Raw genomic sequence first — 20,621 nt, 5'->3', positions numbered from 1 at the left:
TGAAACACCAGGAGGGAGTAGAACCTTAAAGAATCAGTAACAGACTGCAGAATGCGGTCTTTTAATCTCCCCACAACACCTCAGAAATAAACTCATAGATTGTGCGTAATAGCAGGAACATTGCTCGCAGCAGGTGGTTTGAAGTCCGACAGTGATTGTCTTGCAATTGATTGTATATAAGGAGGTGAATTTGCACACAAGTGCTGCTTTGATGGCTGTAGCGGTGAAGCTTTAAATGAGAGGAATTAAGAGTAAGGATTTCTTAGAGAGGGTTTTTGGTGCTGACTGTTAATATGGAAAAACACAACACTCTCGGCATTGTAAAACACTCGCTCCTTGAGAAGTTAGTGGTGCTTGTAACTTTATCGTGTTTTTTTCTTTTAATTACATAATGATATATCGCTACATGAACATGGCCATTATTTTCTACATAATGCATGTTATTGCTTGCTTTCTTTTGAATTTGAATTTGAGGTTAAATTATGGCTCAACTATAAAAAACATATCCCTGGAGAGTTTTTGTAAGGTTCACCTGGATTCATTTCTGAACATTTTAAACATTGCAAAGCATGATTAATTCATAATAAAACAAGTCAAACAAGATTGTGCCCAGGTGGTCTAACTAACCACAGTTTCTTTACCCTCACATCTCTGTTTTCAGAGCGCTAAGCTAAGCCTAGATCCGGCATTCCCGGCGGTACAAGCGGCAATCCTGACCCACAGCGCTCTCCCTCCTTGGAGGGGGGAGGTCTAAAGCCGGCCTCTAATGCCATGCTCCATATGCGATTATCCCTGTTAAACCCTCCCTCTGTTTGGCTAATCAGTGCCCTGGGCTGAGCTCAGCTCCCCTGGATCCAAGACACTGTCAGACCCCCTCAAAAGCCTCTTAGAGTTCTGGGGACCCTCCAGGCTCCGTCCCATGCAATGCTGTTAATGATTTTCCTCGTTTTTAACTTCTATCTTTCTGATTCTCTCTCGGAGAAGACAGACAGCTTCTCTTCTTCGCTCCCCCATAAGGGGCGTACCAGAGCCGGGCGTCTTATCAAAACCCAGCCAGATGCTCGACTCCAGGGAGCAGTGAGAAATTAGGCCCCTGCTGTGGCTTCAAATGAAGGATTCTGATCTGAGCGAGAGTATTAACTTCTGCCAGTCTCCTCCTTCTATACTGCCACCTAAAATAAGACTTGCATTTGGACAAGGATTCGATCACCATCGTAGAAAGTAACGATTACTCCTGCTTGATTTTTGAAGGTGACACAAGATAGCTTCTAAGCTTCCTGGTTAGCAAGTCTACATTGCTTTCTCTTTACTCATTTCACACCTTTCTTCTTGCTGTCCTACATTTCCTTCAAATAATTGCATCTAAAGCGTTCTGCCGGAAAGTAATCAGAAAGCAAAATAAACTTCCGGCAAGGTTTATCAGACTCATAAACTGATTCAAACTTTTCAAACATTTTGTTGAATCTGTCTGAGTTTGACCTTCACAGGCCAATAAATACATTCTGAGGACATATAGAAAGAGATTTGAAGCGAAATCTAGCTTTGCTGAGGTTTTTTAATGCGAAAATGCAAACAACTGGCGTTCACGGTCGGTCCACTTCAAACCTGAAAGAGAGAAAGAAGGAGTCCTATTATCTCTTACGGCAATCAGTTTCATCTTCACCATCTCCGCAGTCGTCTTGTCCGTTACAGCGCAGGTTTATAGGGATGCATTTCTGTCTCTGTGTGCACTTAAACTGGCCAGACAGGCAGATATAGGAGTCTGAAAGCATATGCAAACAAGGACATCTTTGTACATCATACGGCATTATGCTTGGTCTCCATTTATCCATCCATCAATCTATAATTACCACAGTTGGCTTCATCTGAGTTGTCTCCGCAGTCATTCTCTCCATCACAGATGAAGGGAGGGAGGGCGCACAAACCCGTTCCGCACTGGAACCTTCCGGGTTGGCATTTAAATTCCGCTGCGAGCGAAAGAAACGACAAATGAATAAACAAACAAACAAAAGAAAGGTTGAAAAAAAAAAAAAAAGGTTGAAAGAAAGGAAAATAATGAACAAACAAATGTAATGAAGAAAGAACACATAATGACTGAATGAACAAACAAATTAATGAAAGAAAGATGGACAGAAGAATAAAACAAAGAATAAGTGAATGAATGGGTAAATACACCAAAAAAAAGAAAGAAAGAAAGAAACAAACAATAAACAAGCAAACAAAAAAGAAAGAGGGTAAAAAAATAAATGAAAGAAAGACAGAAAAGGTAAGACAAAAAAACAAAAAACAAATAAAAGTTTAAAATGAAAGACAGAAAGACAAACAAAACTAAGACTACATGAAATGAAGACAAAAAGGTTGAAAAATAACGAACAAAGAACACAGATTGAGTAAATGAACAAACAAACAAAAAAATCAGAATAAACAAGTAAATAAACAAATGACACAGACAAACATAAATATTCAAAGACAAACAGAATGAACAAATAAACAAAAAAAGCAAAGAGTGAACAAACAAACAAACAAACAAACAAACAGAACAATTGAAAGACAGCAAAACAGAGAATGAACGAATGAACAGACAAACAAAAAGAACAAAGTAATAACAAAGAACAAGTGAATAAACAAGTAAATGAGCAACCCCTCAGCTAAATGAGCGAAACAAAGTTGAAAGAGAGATAAAACAGACAAAAAGCCAGACACATTGTACAGAAAGAAATTTTTCTCCTGGAACACATGCAAATCCCTTTTGTTTGATGTCAGCCTTGACATCTCTATAGCATCTCTATAGCATCTCAATATGCAATAAACTGCTAGTTGAGATACCAACTTCTTTACGACCTGATCCATTTCTGCAACTCTTCGCAGTAAATTAGACAATTCACCTCTCAATCAAAGAACCCCTGCTAAATTACAAATGACTCACTCAGTGGGATATGCAATACACTTGAATATAACCTTGATGACAGACTAATCTTTATTCAAAAATAATCGCTCCATGAACCGGCAATGAAAATTACAGGAATAAGTTGTGACAAATTTTTTTTCCTGTTCTCAACTCATGAAAGAAATGCCTCAAGTGTCTAAAGGATTTCTTTCTTTCAGCTGAGTTTAAAGAAATGGTGGTTGATTGTGGAGTCACTTAAAGATTCACATTTTCCTTTCTGTTAACAATATCAACCCTGAGAGCTTTTCTCGCTGTCTACTACCAACAAAGAAGCAAATCAGAACCGATTCCAACAGAGTGCGATGTAAGCATGTTGTTAAGATAATAACGCAACATTAACACACTGTAAAACAGTACATTTTCGATTAGGCTTAACATTATTGAATGAAATACATGATTGGCATGATTGGTCTTGCAAAATGTCAAAATGTCTTTTGTCTGAAAATGCCTTGCGAGGTAGTGTGCATACAAGTAATATAAACCTCTCCAACTATCCCTTAAAAGGCTCTCTAGGTAGGCAGCTTACTAGATTGTGAGTTGTAACAACACTACAATGTGCTATAATAACGTATTTTTCACTGGTATTGCTCAGTTTTGCTGTTTGCCACCATGTTTGGTTACTTACGGCAATCTGCCGGCTCGTCGGATCCGTCTCCGCAGTCGTCCACTGTGTCGCATTTCCACCAGAAGGGGATACACTCATCCGTACCACAGCGGAACTACACACAGAGAAATAATCTTTTGAATAACTATTTATTGAGTAGCACACTGGATATAATTGGTAGGTGAAAGTGGTGCCAAGAGTAGTTGAGCTACAGTGAAATCCAGGCTCCTGAAGTAATTAGTAAGTCGCACCTGGCTAGCGGTGCAGTTAGACAGACAGGTTTTGTTGTCGTTTGCCAGGTAGAAGTGTGTAGGGCAGGCACACTTGTATCCCCCACCAGGGGAAAGAAGGCATAGGTGACTGCACCCTCCATTAGTCACCTGACACTGATGCTTTGGCACTGAGGACAAACAACAAACAATAAAAAAAACAAGCCCAAAACAACATGAAAGTCCTGACTCTAAGCCCTGAAGACTTATCCAAGCTGACAGAAGAGCTTCTCGCTGTAATACCGTCAGGCTGTCGGAGCGGATGGTAGACTTTAATGTCTCGAATGGTCTGCCAGGAGCTGAGGAGTTCAGTATATTGGCCGCCGGACGTCTTGTGAGAGCTACTGAGGGTTTTCGACTTCTGGTCGCTCCAGTAGATGAAGTCCTCAAACAATGCGAGACCGGTTACGCCACCTATGTCCTTGATGGGGACTGGAAATTTGAATTAAGAGAATCTTATCGAGGACAATTGGAGACAAGACGGGATTTGATACGAGACGAGACAGCGCTTACCTTTGTGTCTTTTTGTCCCATCCATATTCGAAAATAAGATATGGTTCTCATCAGCCCAGTAGATCCTTTTGTTGATGTGGTCAATGGTCAAGGCTGAGGGAGCACGTATTTCTGTATCAATTATGACACGTGGCTTGTTGCCGTCCATCCCGATCCGTCCAATTTGGGACTGCTCGCAGCAGTCGATCCAGAACACATATCTAAGGCCCAATGGGAATAAAAGGTGCAATGCTTAAAGGTATTGTGGGATTGCGGATCATAAGCAATATTAAGCATCATTTACCCCGTCAGAGAGTCGAGAGCCAGAGCGGTTGGATTTCTCAATCCTGACCTCAGCAGTACGGTCGGGTAGAGTCCATTAGCTTTCGCCACCTCTAGGGTCTTTCTCTCGCCGTCACACCAGTACAAGTTCTTGCCTATCCAGTCGACAGCGAGAGCACTGGGGACTGAAGTCCTGTGAACCACCTGAGAAAACACCAGTCAAGCACAGTTGGTCTCTTTTGGCTGGTTATTCTCATGGACTTATCCACAGCTATTGCCACAGGGAACAAACGCTTCCTGGAAGAAAAGCTCAGAATGGCAAGTGTGAGATGCAGCTGTATTTTGCTTGCTGACGTACAGTCTTATAAAAGTAAGTAGAATCAAGAAGAGTAGTAGAATTGAAATGCTACTATTTAACAGAATAAAGGAAAACAAACAAAAAACAAACCAAAAAATTTGTATTATAATCCCAATTCTGGCACTCACTTGCTAAGAATGGCAGTTAGCCAGCACATTAGCCAGCGTTCGACTGCAACAACAACAGCATTCAATAAAGTCATAAACGTTGGATAAAATGTAGTCTATGTTTTCTCGAACAAAACAAATAAAAGTCAACATTGCTAATTATCAGCAGGCTACATGACTGCTCATTAACGGAACTTCAAACTCCCAGAAAATGACAAGAAAAGTTCCAAAATGAAGAAGTTTTACACAAAAAAAATGCACTTCACATCATTTCACTTCTCATACTGATCACAGAAACTGCCTGTTTGGCATAAACAATACTCTTCCCAGCTGGCAGACAATCCCGTGCTTTTAATCATTTTCGCTCTTGGTTGCTGGTGCCCCCTGCCTAGCGCTTTAAGAGTAAGAGTAACATTCGGCAAGCTGATGAACATTAGAGATGAACATTAAAGACATTTTGCCTCAGACTGGGTTGTACCATCAGCGCTAATTAAAACTAGCCTAGCCGTGATGAATTTTGACATTACAGGTTTTCTTGATGCTGTGCTCATCAGGAAAACTAGCATCTTCAGGTGAATGTTAGGAATACACCATGGGGTGAAAGTGGATATAATTTTGAACTGGGAAAGCAACAAATAGCAACAAGATTGATGAATACAATTATGTTAAGTCAATTATTTGCACCTGCTCTCTATGATGTTTTAGCACCAGATTCTATGACGATTTAGAAGCAATTACTGTATTTTCTAAAACATAAGTCACGTTTATCATCTGAAACATTCTGCGACTTGTATTCCAAAGACTTATGTAATGCGATTAATGGTGAGCATTTGTGCTGAGTGAGAGAGGTACATAAGCTCAAGTTCATTTGAATAGTTTCAGTTTCGATTGAAATAAATTTGTCTGGGCTTGCCGTATATAGTAAAAGTTGTTTATAATGAATGTCACTATAATTTATGTTTGTTTTATACTTACATTTTTCATTCTGAATACCGTTAAATTTAAAGAATTTGTTGTGGAGTAGGGTGAACGAAAATACATGTTTACACGGTTTATAATGTTTGTAAACATTTTGTTTTATTTACCGGTATTTTACATTATTTACATAATTCAATTTAAAAAATGTCACTTATTTTCCAAAAAATGTGGTATGCAAATCCGGTATTGACGCAAACATGCCCCCAAAAAATTTGTTTGCATGGGACAATTCTCATAATTTACATAACATTTAAGCTTAATTAAAATAAAAAAGCAGACATTATTGACTAAAAATACTCACTAACAACTAATCTTATTAAAAATATTTGGCTGGGTCCGAAATTGCATTCTCTCTTTTGAGTAGGTACTTATTTTGAATAATTCATAACCGCTTAAAAGTATTTTGCGGTCATTATCATGTGACCTACCAGCATCAGTTGCGTCACTTTGCTTCCATTCATCCTCTCCCGTGGCATCATGGGAAAGTAAAGTGTCCATCAAATGCACACTTCAGAATCTCGCCGGAAGTAGTAGGTCATCAGGGTGCTTACTCTTTTATGAGTACTGTGAATTCGGAAATATACTACTTTTGTCTGTTTTTGGATTACTATATAGTAAGGAAGTAAGCGATTTTAGATGAAACCATTAAAACTGCACACACATTTTGGCCGACAAAATGTGAAGAATTGTCAAAAAAAAAAGAAAAAGAAGAATTCCAAACACATTTGCTAGCTTTTTTTTTTTTTTTACCTACCCCAGCAATGTCATTGAATCACTCTCTGAATCTTTTGTTTTATATATTTATCATATTCTTTTCATCAATGTCCTATGAAAAAAAGCCCCATTATCTATTGTGGATTCATTTTGCCTTTAACTCTAACATTGAGAGTGGCTTTTATCACCTAACTTCATTGCCTTCGCAGAAGGTCTTTCTCTCTCTCTCTTTTCTCTCTGTACTATAGCAAACTATCATAAATCAGTTCAAGATCCAAAGTTCAATCAAGCTTAATGAGCCATTATGGCTCGATATTAAACATAACGAGCTCTGGCGGCCCAGCAGGGCAAGGCTGGCACACTATGCCCGTTTTCTGCCCTGAGTAATATACACAAGGGCATTGATGAAGTGAAGTGAGTAGACATACAGCCTCACACATACACACACATTGCACTGTCTGTCATTGCAAACCTGGCTCATTTCATACCAGAAATACCAGTTATTCTTAGAAAGGGGGGAAAAAATCAAATAAGCTTTTATTTATTTGTTGGAGTAATGCGAAAGTGTCTGCTTTTTCCCTATTGGAATCCATCAATTACACAATATAAATTGCCCCCGTAAAGAGGTGACGTGAATCAAATTTACCCAGGGGCAGAGGGTATTTGCATATGTCAATCTGGGCAATTCTGGGTGATTTCAAGAGTAAATTTAGCACAAACACACACACATTCTCATGGATGTACCTTGAGGTCACTTCCATTCAGGCGCATTCTGTTTATTCGGCGTCCGCTGGGTCTGCTAGTGTCAATCCAATAGATCAACTCTTTCCTGTAGTCAAAGTCTAGAGAGATGACATTACTGAGTCCCTGCAGAGAGAGAAAGACAAAGAGAGAGAGACAGTCAAAGTGTGAGATTGACATATGGGGTTTTAAAGAGAGACTCAGTAAGTAAAAAAAAAATTGAATAGTGGATACATTCTCACTTTGCACTTCACCTGAAGATTAATATTGAAATAGTGAGATCCAGGCCATCTGTCTTTAATAAAAACTTTAAAATATAAATATTAGATGAAAAACTAAAACTTAAAAAATGAAAATTGACAACTACAGTAACTGAAGGAAAATAAGTCGAAGTACTAAATATAGACTAAAGAGCTATAGAAGACTAAATATAAATATTTTAAAAATGAAAACTAACAAAATGACAAAAAGCACATAAAATTACTAAAACTTAAACTGGAATTAAAATATCAAAGTAAAGGCTAATTCAAATGATTAATAAATAATATAATAGTATATAAATAATAATACTACAATATCACTGAACATAACTATTAATTTTGTATTAATGGAAATTAGAAATAATTTATTTTTATTTGATTTTAGATAAGGGTTTAGAGCTTCATGTAATTTAATTAAAATGTTTCCAGTTTTTCTGTTCACAGTCTACCATTTTTTACATAAAAACTTTAAATTATTAAATGAATTTAAATGCTTCAAATGTAAAAAATTGTGTTATAATATAATAATGTCATTTATTATTAATTTAATTTAATAAAATTGAAGAGAACGTGAGTATAAAGAGGACAGAAAGCGATGGAGAAGTTTACAATCAGAAAACATTGCAAGCCAATGAACACTATTTGCTAGGCCACGTCTCTAAATCATTCAATGTTTTCAAATCCATCAAATCCATTCAAAGTATTTCATTTAAGCAAACAAAAGACCTTTATAAAAGTTAATAAAAAAAACAAAAAAAAACAACATCAAACAGCAAGTCCAAGACTCATTATAGCATCATCTAGCCGCTTTCTCGATACCTGTCTCATTGGCTTTTTATTTTCACTACATTCGTTAAAAATAAGAGCGAGACTTCCGTCTGACAGAAACTTCCCATCATGCACTGCTAAGACCGGAGCCAATCACTTTCTCAGTAGGGGTCTCTCACATTCTCCTGTCGCTCTGCCTCGTTGTCTCAAAACCACCCGCCGCGTTCAGATCTAATTTGCTGGACTAGACCTTTTAAATCAAACTGATGGAGTCCCTGACTGATGAATCAACCCAAGCGTGCATTTTTAACTACTCCTTCGATAGCAAGCCGCTCAATCTCTTCACACACGGTGCCGTGAGAGGGGTTCTTATCCGACGGTCCCTTCAAAGCCATATCCGTCACGGTTCCTTTTGCACTGACAAGGGACTTCATACAGATTTAAAGACTATAACTGATTGTGTTCATTAATATCAACTACGGTGATGATATATTTACTAGCTAGGAATGATTAAAGGAGCCATAATTTACACTTTTTCATCAACATTTAAGAAGGAATAGTTATGATTCCAGTCACAATATGACCTTTTCCGCGTGCAAATATTCCCAGGCGTCTATATCCACGCCAATCAAGAGTCTAAAACGCTGTTTCAGACTCAAGCTGAGCTTGCGAATTTCTATAAAGCATCACAGGTGGCTCTTGATACTGTGCTTCCCTCTGAGCATTTGGATGGTATGTCTACATTAATCTCCATATGCTCTGAGCATGTGTATTTTTATGAAATTACATGGGAATATGGAGTTATGGGAACACGATAATGAGTTTAATCTAAACTGGATGGCATCTGTGAGCACAAAAATGACAATTAGAAGAGATTTTTAACAATTGTACAGGAAGAACGTTGTTTTAGAGAGCTTTACTTGTCATACCTGTTTAAGAAGAGTGTAGTTCGATCCATCCAGACTGATTTTTCTGATTTCATGGTGGTCAGCAAGAATAAGAAAAGGCTCCTCCGCTGGAAAAGAGAGAGAAAAAGATAATGCAAGATAAAACACTTCCCCAAAATATTTCTTCTTCTTCTTCAAACAATTTGATATATTATTATATATATATATATATAAAATGCTATTAATACTTGTTACCCACAAAACATTGTCTTACTTTAATCCTCTGTGACTATAAGTGAATAAAAAAGTACTTTGGAATTCGTAATATTCCGTTGTATGGATATACTTGGATTTCAAATACTTTTAATAAGTGTTTGTGTTGCTCTATGGATTTTTCTGGCTGCAAGACACGACTGCAACTTCAGTTTGATGACTTGAAATCGATTTCCTGTGAGCTGCCAACACTTGAACATCCGCTTCCTGTCAAGACTGGGACTTAGACATGTCAGTCATTCGCTAACAGAGCTTTATTACTTGAGTATGCGTGTGTGTGTGTGTGTGTGAGTGCTTATAGGCGCATGTCTGTGAAGGAGAGACACTGACAGAAAAGTACTGCGATGGTACCATGGTACAGAGATGGTTTCAGATGGTAATACCATGGTACTTGATCTATACTATGATAATTCAAAAAAATACTGTGGATCATTCTATGAAGGATCATTCTTCTGTGTGTAAATAAACATATATATACAAAACAAGGTCTATGTATTAATGTTTTTTTTTTTTTTTTTTGCTTGTCCCCAGCATTTTTTTCCTTCCAAATTCATAGACCTTGTTTTGTAGAATGACCCATATGATATTAGGATGTCCAAAAAACATGGTATTACCATAGGATTGAAAATTATCCAAGATATTTGAAATGAACAAAGACAACAGTTCTTTACTGTTTTCCTCCCCCTCTTTCCCCAGTGACCATTTGGAGTTCCTAAAGGCACAGAGGGGCTGATAGGGATCAAGGCCTAGGCCAAGATGTGTGTACTTCAGGGGTCTGTGAATTGTCACACCTTTAGTATGGTGGGGGAAGTTGTAATTATCTGATTGGTCAGTTTGAACGTCTCACATTTGGGTTAAAGTCACATGGTCAAGGAAAGGATAAAAGAAGATTGTAACTCTTGCTCTGTCTCTTTTATGCTCTGGCTCTCTTCTTATTCTCTGGATCCCTTTCTTGGGGCTCTCTCCCTTTGCATTTTTACTTTTTCTCTTACTCTCTACACTCTCTCTCTCTCTCTCTCTCTTACTCTCTCTCTCTCTTTTAACATTTTACATACAGTCGTGCTCAGAATTAATCATACCCCTGGTAAATATGATCAAAAATGGCTCTAAAAAAGAAATCTGCATCGTTTATCCTTTTGAACTTTCATTCAAAAAATTGGCAAAATCCTAACCTTTCATTTAAGTAAAAGAATTGAAAGTGGGGGGGAAATCACATTATAAAATACAATAAATGTGCCACAATTATTCATACCCTTTTATTAAATACCTTTTTGCAATCTCCTTATGCCAAGATAACTGCTCTGAGTATTCTTCTATAATTCCTGATGAGTTTGGAGAATAACTGACAAGAGATCAGAGACCATTCCTCCATACAGAATCTCTCCAGATCCTTCAGATTCCCAGATCCATGTTGGTGCTTCTTCTCTTCAGTTCACTCCACTCATCAGTCAGGGAACTGGGACGGTCATGGCAGAAGCTTCATTTTGTGCTCCCTAACACATTTTTGTGTTGATTTTGATTGTTTTGGATCGTTGTCCTGATGGAAGATCCAACCACGGCCCATTATAAGATTTCTAGCAGAAGGCGTCAGGTTTTGATTTTTTATCTGTTGATATTTGATAGAATCCACAATGCCATGTATCTGAATGAGAAGTCCAGGACCTCCAGCAGAAAAATATGCCCACAACATTAAAGATCCAATGGTATATTAAATTGTACACATGGGGTACTTTTTATCCTTGTGTTCACCAAACCCATCTAGCGTGTTTGCTGCCAAAAAGCTCTTTTTTTAGTCTCATCTGACCACAGAACCCTGTGCCGTTTGAAGATCTAGTCGTGTCTGACAACTGAATATGCTGGAGTTTGTTTTTGGAGGAGCGAGGAGCATTTTTCTTGAAAACCTCACAAACAACATGTGGGGATGTAGGGGTTGTTTGATTTTTTTTTAGTAGGCTTTCCGACCCCAAGACTCAACTAATCTCTGCAATTCTCCATCTGTGATCCTTGAAGAGTCTTTGGCCACTCAAACCATCCTCCTCACCATCCATTAAGACAATATAGACACATGTCCTCTTCCTGGCAGATTCGTAACATCTTTAGTTGATTATAACTTCTTAATTATTGCCCTGATGGTCAAAATGGGGATTTTCAATTCTTTAGCTATTGTCTTACAGCCACTTTCTATTTTGTGAAGCTCAACAATCTTTTGCTGCACATCAGAACTATATTCTTTGGTTTTACTCATTGTGATTGATGATTCAGGGAATTCGGCCTTTGTGCTTCCTCATATTTAAACTCCTGTGAAACAAGAAGTCATAGCTGGACAATTTCATGTTCCTAGTCACACTGGTGTGCTAAAAAAGGTAAATATTAATGGGAATATACTTCAGAGATATTTTTCTCATAAAAAATTCTAAGGGTATGAATAATTGTGGCCAACATGTTTTGGAGAAAAAAAAAATATTTCATAATGTGATTCCCCCCAAACACACACACACTTTCAATTCTTTTACTTCAATGAAAGGTTACATTTTTATAAATTTGTTGAATGAAAGATCAAAACGATAAATGATGCAGATTTATTTTTTACAGCCATTTTTGATCATGTTTACCAGGGGTATGATTAATTCTGAGCACGACTGTATATGCTGGGTAAAATGAATGGTATAAGTTATTATCATCTCATACGTCTATTTTGTAACTATTTTAAGTGTAACCATAACCACATATTGTCATTAAACCCTTTCAATTACAAATAGTGTGCTAACTAGTTTTGATTTGCTATTGACTTTGAAGTGCTACCTATTGCAATGCAATATCGTCACTCTATATAGCAACGCTCTCCCTTGTTACTGGCTTCTTTGCATGTCAGTGGTGTTTGTGAGCAAGCACTAAATGAGTGTCTTTCTTTTATGCTGTAAATAACTCGAGGCAGATGCCATATGTCACACCTGGATCTGCTCTTAGCCAATCAGAGCTCATCTCCAGCTGAAGAACTAATTGTCTTCAACCTCCTGTTGCTTTCCTCTAAATATAAGTCTCAACAAGTGTGTTCAGTATGCGTGTTCTCGGTGTGTGGGGTGTTTCTGTGCAAATATGACACTAAAATCTTTGTGAGGGTCCACAGGAGCTAATTCACACCTGTGCTGCTGAATGGAGCAGACGTACCTGAGAGAGACCTGCAGCTGTGCGGGTTACTGGCGGGGCGCTGGTACCCGTCGGCACACAGGCAGTGAAAAGATCCGTAGGTGTTGATGCACTGGTGACTGCAGGGAAAGTTCTCGGAACATTCATCCACGTCGATGCAAGTCCTGCCGTCGTTTTTCAGACGAAACCCAGGCCAGCACACACACTAGAAAAAAAACAAAAACATACTTGTGGATGATTCTTACAAAAAGATCTTTCAAGAATGTTTGTGGGTTATTTCACCACAAAATAATTTTTATATATACGTATATATATATATATATATATATATATATATATATATATATATATATATATATATATATATATATATATATATATATATATACATTATTATAAATTAAAGAAAAAAATACCTAAAGAACTACCAGTTTTATATTACATAAAGCAATTATTATTATAATTAATATTTAATTATTATTATAGTCAATATTGTAAAGAAATGATTTGCAAAAATTGAGCTGAATGCATTATAATAAAAAGCCAAATGCATTATATGTATATATTAGAGACACGCACACACATACGCACACACACTCACACTCACACACACACACACACACTCACACACACACACACACACACACACACACACACACACACACACACACATATATATATATATATAAATTATTTTATTTAACTTTATTTTCTTAATCATTTTTTTTTTTATTGACTTTTGAGTAAAACATGACCATGGCAAATTTTCTTGAGATTCACTCTAATACTAATAAGAAATTTATGGACAGGAAGTGAGCAGTGAAACAAAACGATGTTTACAACATTTCTAGATCATTAGTTTAGTCATTAGTCCTTCATTACAACTATGCTTTTTATATTAATTTTGCTCTAACAGAAGTTAAAATAAGCAAGAAAAACTAAATTATTGTATGTTTGGAGCCGCAGTGCCCTTGACTGCCTGTTTCTAAAGTCAGTGAGGCTGTCAAAGGACCATGCCAGTATTCTGAGACGTCTGCCAAACGAGGCTGTTCGATCTGCCACTCGCTGTGTGTGTGTGTGTGTGTGTGTGTGTGTCACACTCCCACAAAAAAAAACAAAAGAAAAACACACTGTGCCTTACATGTCATTCTCCTGCTGTTCACTAAATCAACTGATTTTCTCAAGCTCTAAATATCTAGCATACACGATTTAGCACACGTGTTTCTACATTCAGCGGATAAAAGTTGTGAAATGACTGGAAATAGGATCATAACATTTTCCACGGATTTGGCGCCAAGTGCTATTAAACCTCTGCGGAATGTAACATACGTATATTATTGCTTTGAACGATTTGTTTGTGCAGACTTTTTCAATATTGTCGTAGCTGCTAAAGCCTGCTAATGAGGTTTACCGAAGATTTGCTGGAAAAACAAAAACATTCCTTCGCATTCGTAGGTCGGAGTTTCATCTCTCATTTCCAATTGTGGAAGTTTTTAGTGCAGAACGGACCTTAAGTTGAACCAGACACTTAATTCGTGGGAAGAAAAACCTTGTAAAGCATGAAAAATGTGCTCTCTCTCACACACCTTGTATCCCACGGGTAGGTCTTGACAGTCCTGGGTACAGCCGCTGACTTTACGGTTTAAACACTCATTAACGTGGCAGTTCCTCTCGTCCGATCGGTCCCCGCAGTCGTCATGCTGATTACACACGCTCCCCAGTGGAACGCAGCGGCCGTTTGCGCACATGAAAACCGAACCGTTGCACAAACTTTCTAAAACAGGGAGCAGCGAGAGAAAAAAAGGAGAGACAGAAATGGACAAAACCATCAGATGACAAAGAACTCAAGTGGTGTTCTGGGTGGACTGTAGCACGTTTCTCCACTGTAAAAAAAAAGTTGCTGCCTTAGATTTTTAAGTAGAATCAACTTGGATTTGTAAGTCATGCCAACTTAAATTACTTAAAAAAATTAGTCGTATCTTATATTAACTTATAATGAGTTAAAGCAATGCAAAAGCATAAGTTGTCATGACTTATTGATCATATAATGTTTTTACCTAGAGTTACTATGTGCTAGGTGGTTTTTAGCATTGCTATGCACTTGCTAGGGTGTTGAGGTTGGTTGCTAGAACATTGCTAGATGATTGCCTACTTGTCCAAACGAGTGTTTTAAAGTTGTACTGTAAGCATGTTGTAAACATCTGAATTGAATTTCCCCTCAGAAATATAAACATAAAATGTTTCTTAATGAGCTTGGCTAGGAACAGTAATGGCATCTGTTAACATGAATGGCATATGTTTGCCCTGAAACCAAAAACCGAAGAACAGGGGCGCAGCAGTTTCATCAGCACCTCTCTGCCCACCTCAGGTGGTACTGGCAGGGGTACAAGACGCAAACGGGGAGGACCAGATTTCTGACAAATCCCATATGGGATGGAACCCTGGATCCTGTCAGTCAAACGGGGTGCGTGACATATGAGAGGGACTCGCCTGCAGCGGAACACTTTGGGTTGAGTGGCAGCTCGTCTGATTGGTCCAGACAGTCGGGGAAGCCGTCACATTCCCATTGGGCTCTCAATAAACACCGCCCGTCTGCGCAGCGGAACTCCTCCTCTTTGCATAAACGGTACTCTGGAGAAAAAGAGCATGACAGGAAGGGAACACTGAAAATAAAAGTTGCTGCCTTAAATTATAACAATCAACTTGGATTTTTAAGTCATTTCAACTTAAAAATGACATTAAACTGACTTAAAAATTAGTTCAATCTTGTTTAACTTATTAAAAAAAAAAGTTGAAAATTGCTTAACTTATTTTGATGAATTAATGCAATGTAAAAACACGTCATAATGTATTGATTATATTTTTTTGTTTGTTTTTACAGTGAATGTAAAACAACGAGGCAAAAAGTTACAGCGGTTAGTGTTTCAAACATGTATGCGTGATATATCAGTCACCATATTACTGAGATAACCCTTATTATTGAGATTAAGTTAATACTGTATATAATTATAAAAGAAAGAAATATTGTCACTGTATTATGTAAAGTTGCAATTGCAAAATATGAATGCAAGTCACACTTATGGGAAATACTCACATAGAGTCACAATGGGAGACACAGTCGACATTGCGAGATATAAAGTCATATTGTGAAAATAGTCAGAATTGTGAGAAAGTCACATGAAGAGAAAACTGTCATATTTTGTGATATCAAGTCACAATGGGAGAAAAAAAAGTCGCAAACTGCAAAAAATTAAGTCATATTGCGAGATCTAGTCATATTATAAAAAAGTCATGATTGCAAGATACAAAAACCTATTGCGAAAAAATCCACAATCGTCACACTGCGAGATAAAAAGTCCCATTTTGAGATATAAAGTCACAAATGGGACTTACAAAGTCACAATTATGAAATGTCACATTGCAAGATTTATATTTTTTATATAAGTACAATAAAGCCGATTTTTAAGACCACATAAATGTTGCATTTTAGCAATATTTAAATGATAACTATGTAAAACTATGTATATCGAATTCTCATCACTAAATGAGATAAAACTATTGTATTAATACATCATGACAGAATCTGTTAAACTCACTTTAATTTACGCTGATTTAAAAGGGAAAAGTACTATTACAGTTATAAACACATTTTATATAAAAATTTTATAAAAAATTTTGTAGGCTTACATTTGCCTGAACAGGTTTGTGAAATTCATCTTCAATCTAACAACTAAAATAAAATAAATGAACAGATATATTTCAATGAATTATTGTGAGTTAGCATGTTTATTCCTAGAACTGAGGTATGGCACACTAAGTGCATGCATTCCAACCATCGAAACGTCCAATTAATGTTGTGCCAGCATAATTACTAATGAACAAATGAATCGAGAAACACGAGCTGCTTACCGCATTCAAGAGACTCGTCAGAACCGTCTCCGCAGTCGTCGTCATGGTCACACACGAAACGCCGCGGGACGCAGTTCTGGTTCCGACACTGGAATGTGCTTTCAGTGCACGTGTTGTTTGGAGCTTATTAAAGAGAGGAACAGGAACAAACAGGAAGTTAGTTATGTGTTAGGATAAAAGGAGGAGGGTGTAATAGACACCTGAGACTTGTCTAAAATCCCCAATTATTTTGGTTGTGAGTCGGAAAACTCAGGGACAGCAAATAAAAAGAAGACATATCGGCAAAATCGGACACCTTAAAATCCAACAGTGGTGTTAATTAGTGCAGTAGCACCTCACTGCAGTACACGAGATCCAGGGGGCGGAGTTGAATCCAGATCTAAGGGGTGGAGATTGGTAGGTTTAAGGGTGGGTTTAGGGATCAAGGGGTGGAGATGGGTAGGTTTAGGTATATGTAAGGTGGATTTCGTGTTCTGCAGTGAGGACCATCTCAATTAGTGTGCATAGAACAGAACAGAACAGAATAGAATAGAATAGAATAGAATAGAATAGAATAGAATAGAATAGAATAGAATAGAATAGAATAGATGCCTGGATTACTTTTCTTCCACATTTAAGAAAAAAAAAGTAAAATAATGAAAACAATGTATCATGTAAATAGATGAAAGATAATAAATAAATAAAAACATTTCCTGGATCACTATTACTATTTTTTTTTTTTTTACATTTAAGATATGTAGCAAAACAATTAATACAATGTATGACCTAAAAAAAAAAATTCTATTACTATTTGTTTTTTGACATTTTAGGTAAAATAGTAAAATAATGAAAACAACATATGATATTAAACAAAATTGATTATATATATATATATATATATATATATATCGAGGAATTTAAACATTTTAAAGTATTCATGCATAAATATAAGAAACAAATTCATAACATTTCCAAACTTTAAACTGATACATTTATTTACTAGCTTCATTAGTAATATCAAAAGGAGCCATTTTGTTCCTACAATGTGGTTTGGGGTGAAAACAGGAAATGTACAAGGAAGTTGCTGGTTTTGTGGGAGGAAATATCATGGTTGAAATTACCACAGCCAGCTACCGCTAGTTCATCGCTGCCATCAGGACAATCTCTCTCCCCGTCGCATAACCAGTTCCTAGATACACAAGCGTACGATCCTGGGCAACTGAACAAGCCAGGGGCGCATGTTGCAGAGCCTGTCGAGAGACAGAATCAGTAAGAGAGAGAATGAGAATCTCAATCTCAAGCCAACATGCTGCACTGTGTCATTAATGAATATTCATGTATTTAAAAAAAAAAAAAAAAAAAAAAAAAAAAAAGTCCTCCAAGTAAATAAAAAAGGTTTAAGCATTGTCTTAAAAACTTGTTCAACAATCTGCTTGTGTTTGACCTTTGCGGAACCTTTTTTTTTCAGAGCCCATTTGTTAGGAGCACAGATTGGCCATAAATTCGTAACTATGATGAAACCGCAGGCCAATTTTTCTTTCCGCCTCTTTCATGTTGATTTATATCCTTCCTCTCAGAGGAAGTCTTTCATTGTGTGGCCTAAATGCAAATTCGTGCTTCAGAGTTTTACCGCAAATTTCCTCGCTTTCGTCCAATCCGTCACCGCAGTCGTCCTCCCCGTCACAGAGCCATTGCTTGGCGATGCACTTGTTTTTCGAGCAGGCGAACTGATTCCAAAGGCACGATGAATCTAGAGGGAAAAGTGTGAACTTTGAGAACAAACCCAAGGGAGACCGAAGCCTCAAGTGCTCTTCGGGCATTTTTGACCAAAAAATTTTACGTTTTGTTTTTTTAGAATTATTTACTTCATCGGAATGGTACAAAACTTGGTAAAGGTTTTGGCACTTGCTATGTGAACACGCACACACACACACACACACACACACACACACACACACACACACACACACACACACACACACACACACACACACACACACACACACACACACACACAAATAATCATGGGAACGATTCGAAAAGGCTAAATGGTCCTGAAAAAAAATAGTCACACTTGTGCTCCTTGCAGTCAAAAATAACCGCATTGGGAATGAATGCGAGACGAATTTCACCTAGTGAAAACTTTTGGTACTGCGGCCAAACAGAATCTTACTGAAAGCTCATTTTTTAAGGTATCAAGATCAAATTTGGAACACAACTTGTTTAGATATATGGCTTTGATTTCTTTGTTTTTGAAAATATATTTTTCATTTAAATTTTTTTTTAATAGTATTTATGTGCATTTTTCATAACAATAAACATAAAATTCTGTAACTTTTTAAAACTTTTTTCACTTCAGCAATAATTTGCCAAGTGTCGTCTTTGAAAAGAGATCAAACTTAAGTATGTGCTCCAAAGCATTCAAGATTTATGAGAGTTTAAGTTGGAAATTTCATTTTCAGGTCTATGCTCAAAAAGTAAACAAATGGATTATAAATACAGCGTAAATACAATTTAGTAACATGAAATCCCCTAAAAATACAAAATATTAAATAAAAAACATTATCAAACTAAAACATAGTATATTAATTTCACTGAAATTATAATTATTATTATTTTTTTTTTGCATGTTCACACTGCTCTTTTCCAAATAGAAAGGATCATCAAGCTGTAAATCGTGTTCAAATTCTTTAAAATATTTTATGTTGTGGTCCAGGGTAGAAAGAAAGTCATACGGGTTTGGGACGACATGAGGGTGAATAAATAATGACAGAATTTAAATTTCCCGGGAATTATCCCTGTCCAAACTAAGAAAAAGAACATGTATACCTTATAATAAGCAAAATGAAAGAGACATTCAATAGTTATACGTTTGCCTGTGAACGCCAAATTGTAGGTGGCCTCTAAAAGCCCTTGTTGAGATTAGAGATTCAACTTTGGAAGACGATCCTGCTAGCAAGCACTTTTAAAGTAATTGTCCGCTTGCATACGCACGCAAGCCATGAAAGGTGCGAGCAAATATGCCCCTCTCAGCAGTCTGAAAGTTTGTTTGCTTTTGCTTTTGCCATCGATTTTGTGATATCTGGGCAAAGCCACCAGGGGCTGAAACAGAGAGACCAAGGTCAGAAAGAGAAAGGTGTGACACCAAAAGGCTGAAGACAATAAAACTGAAGAGGATGAATAGGTAAATGAGGGTGATTCTTCAAAAGCAGCTGTAGGGGAAGTCTCGAAACAACAAATAACCAAAATAAAAGGTGAAAAAGCGCTGGTGCATTTGTCATGATCAAGGACACGGAAATAAATCCACATTACTTCAGATTTTGGGTCAGAGACTACGAGGGCGATGCGCGGTCAAGAGTTGCTCTGGCTACACGGGAGCTTCACTCGCAGATCAGAGTTCTTGTTCAAAACACAACGCTTTGAAGCAGAACCAAATGGATTCCTGCCATGGGGTCGGGACAGAAGCAAAGCAATGATTGGTCGCAGCAGGAAAGCAGAACTTCCTAGAACTTCCTACCTTAAAGTTCTGCTCACTACGGAGGTACATGACCAAGTTTGAGATGGAGAGAAACATGAATGTCTATAAGATTAATATTTTTATACAATATATTACAGCAAGGTGTGGATGGAATAATCCTTCACCTAAAGTTATACAAGTTTGTCTCCCAAAGAACAGCCTGGAAACAAAGTGTGTTGGGTTATGTAGACATGAACTTCAAAAATTACAAGATTTATAAAGAAGAAAATAAAGAGACTTTAGTATTTCACACTATATTTGTTACTGTCAAATTTAAAATAGGTAATTTTGCAATAAAGTTTAAAACAATGAAATACAGTCACACTGTAAGATATCGTCGCATTTGCAAAATATAAAGTCGTGATAGTGAGAAATAGTCACAATGATGT

The 20,621-nt window shown here is 37.1% G+C and overlaps 1 protein-coding gene across 1 annotated transcript in view; it reads right to left on the bottom strand.

Annotated features, from left to right (window-relative positions):
* Positions 1-20,621, bottom strand: part of lrp1ba (low density lipoprotein receptor-related protein 1Ba) — a 228,690-nt gene that overhangs the window by 47,522 nt on the left and 160,547 nt on the right. The window contains exons 51-65 of the mRNA XM_079889543.1: positions 18,346-18,465; positions 17,837-17,965; positions 16,737-16,859; positions 15,318-15,458; positions 14,414-14,601; positions 12,849-13,032; positions 9,450-9,535; positions 7,496-7,618; positions 4,617-4,798; positions 4,334-4,533; positions 4,064-4,252; positions 3,803-3,951; positions 3,573-3,666; positions 1,851-1,967; positions 1,643-1,762 (exon numbers count right to left, since the gene is read on the bottom strand). Of these exons, the coding sequence (XP_079745669.1) occupies positions 1,643-1,762; positions 1,851-1,967; positions 3,573-3,666; positions 3,803-3,951; positions 4,064-4,252; positions 4,334-4,533; positions 4,617-4,798; positions 7,496-7,618; positions 9,450-9,535; positions 12,849-13,032; positions 14,414-14,601; positions 15,318-15,458; positions 16,737-16,859; positions 17,837-17,965; positions 18,346-18,465 (2,145 nt within the window). The remainder of the gene's footprint in view (positions 1-1,642; positions 1,763-1,850; positions 1,968-3,572; positions 3,667-3,802; positions 3,952-4,063; positions 4,253-4,333; positions 4,534-4,616; positions 4,799-7,495; positions 7,619-9,449; positions 9,536-12,848; positions 13,033-14,413; positions 14,602-15,317; positions 15,459-16,736; positions 16,860-17,836; positions 17,966-18,345; positions 18,466-20,621) is intronic.

This window comes from Squalius cephalus (assembly GCF_949319135.1).
Source record: "Squalius cephalus genome assembly, chromosome: 13".
In the NCBI taxonomy this organism is placed as follows: domain Eukaryota; kingdom Metazoa; phylum Chordata; class Actinopteri; order Cypriniformes; family Leuciscidae; genus Squalius; species Squalius cephalus.
The sequence above is the reverse complement of the archived record's forward strand: the minus strand, read 5'-3'. Positions and strand labels throughout refer to the sequence as shown.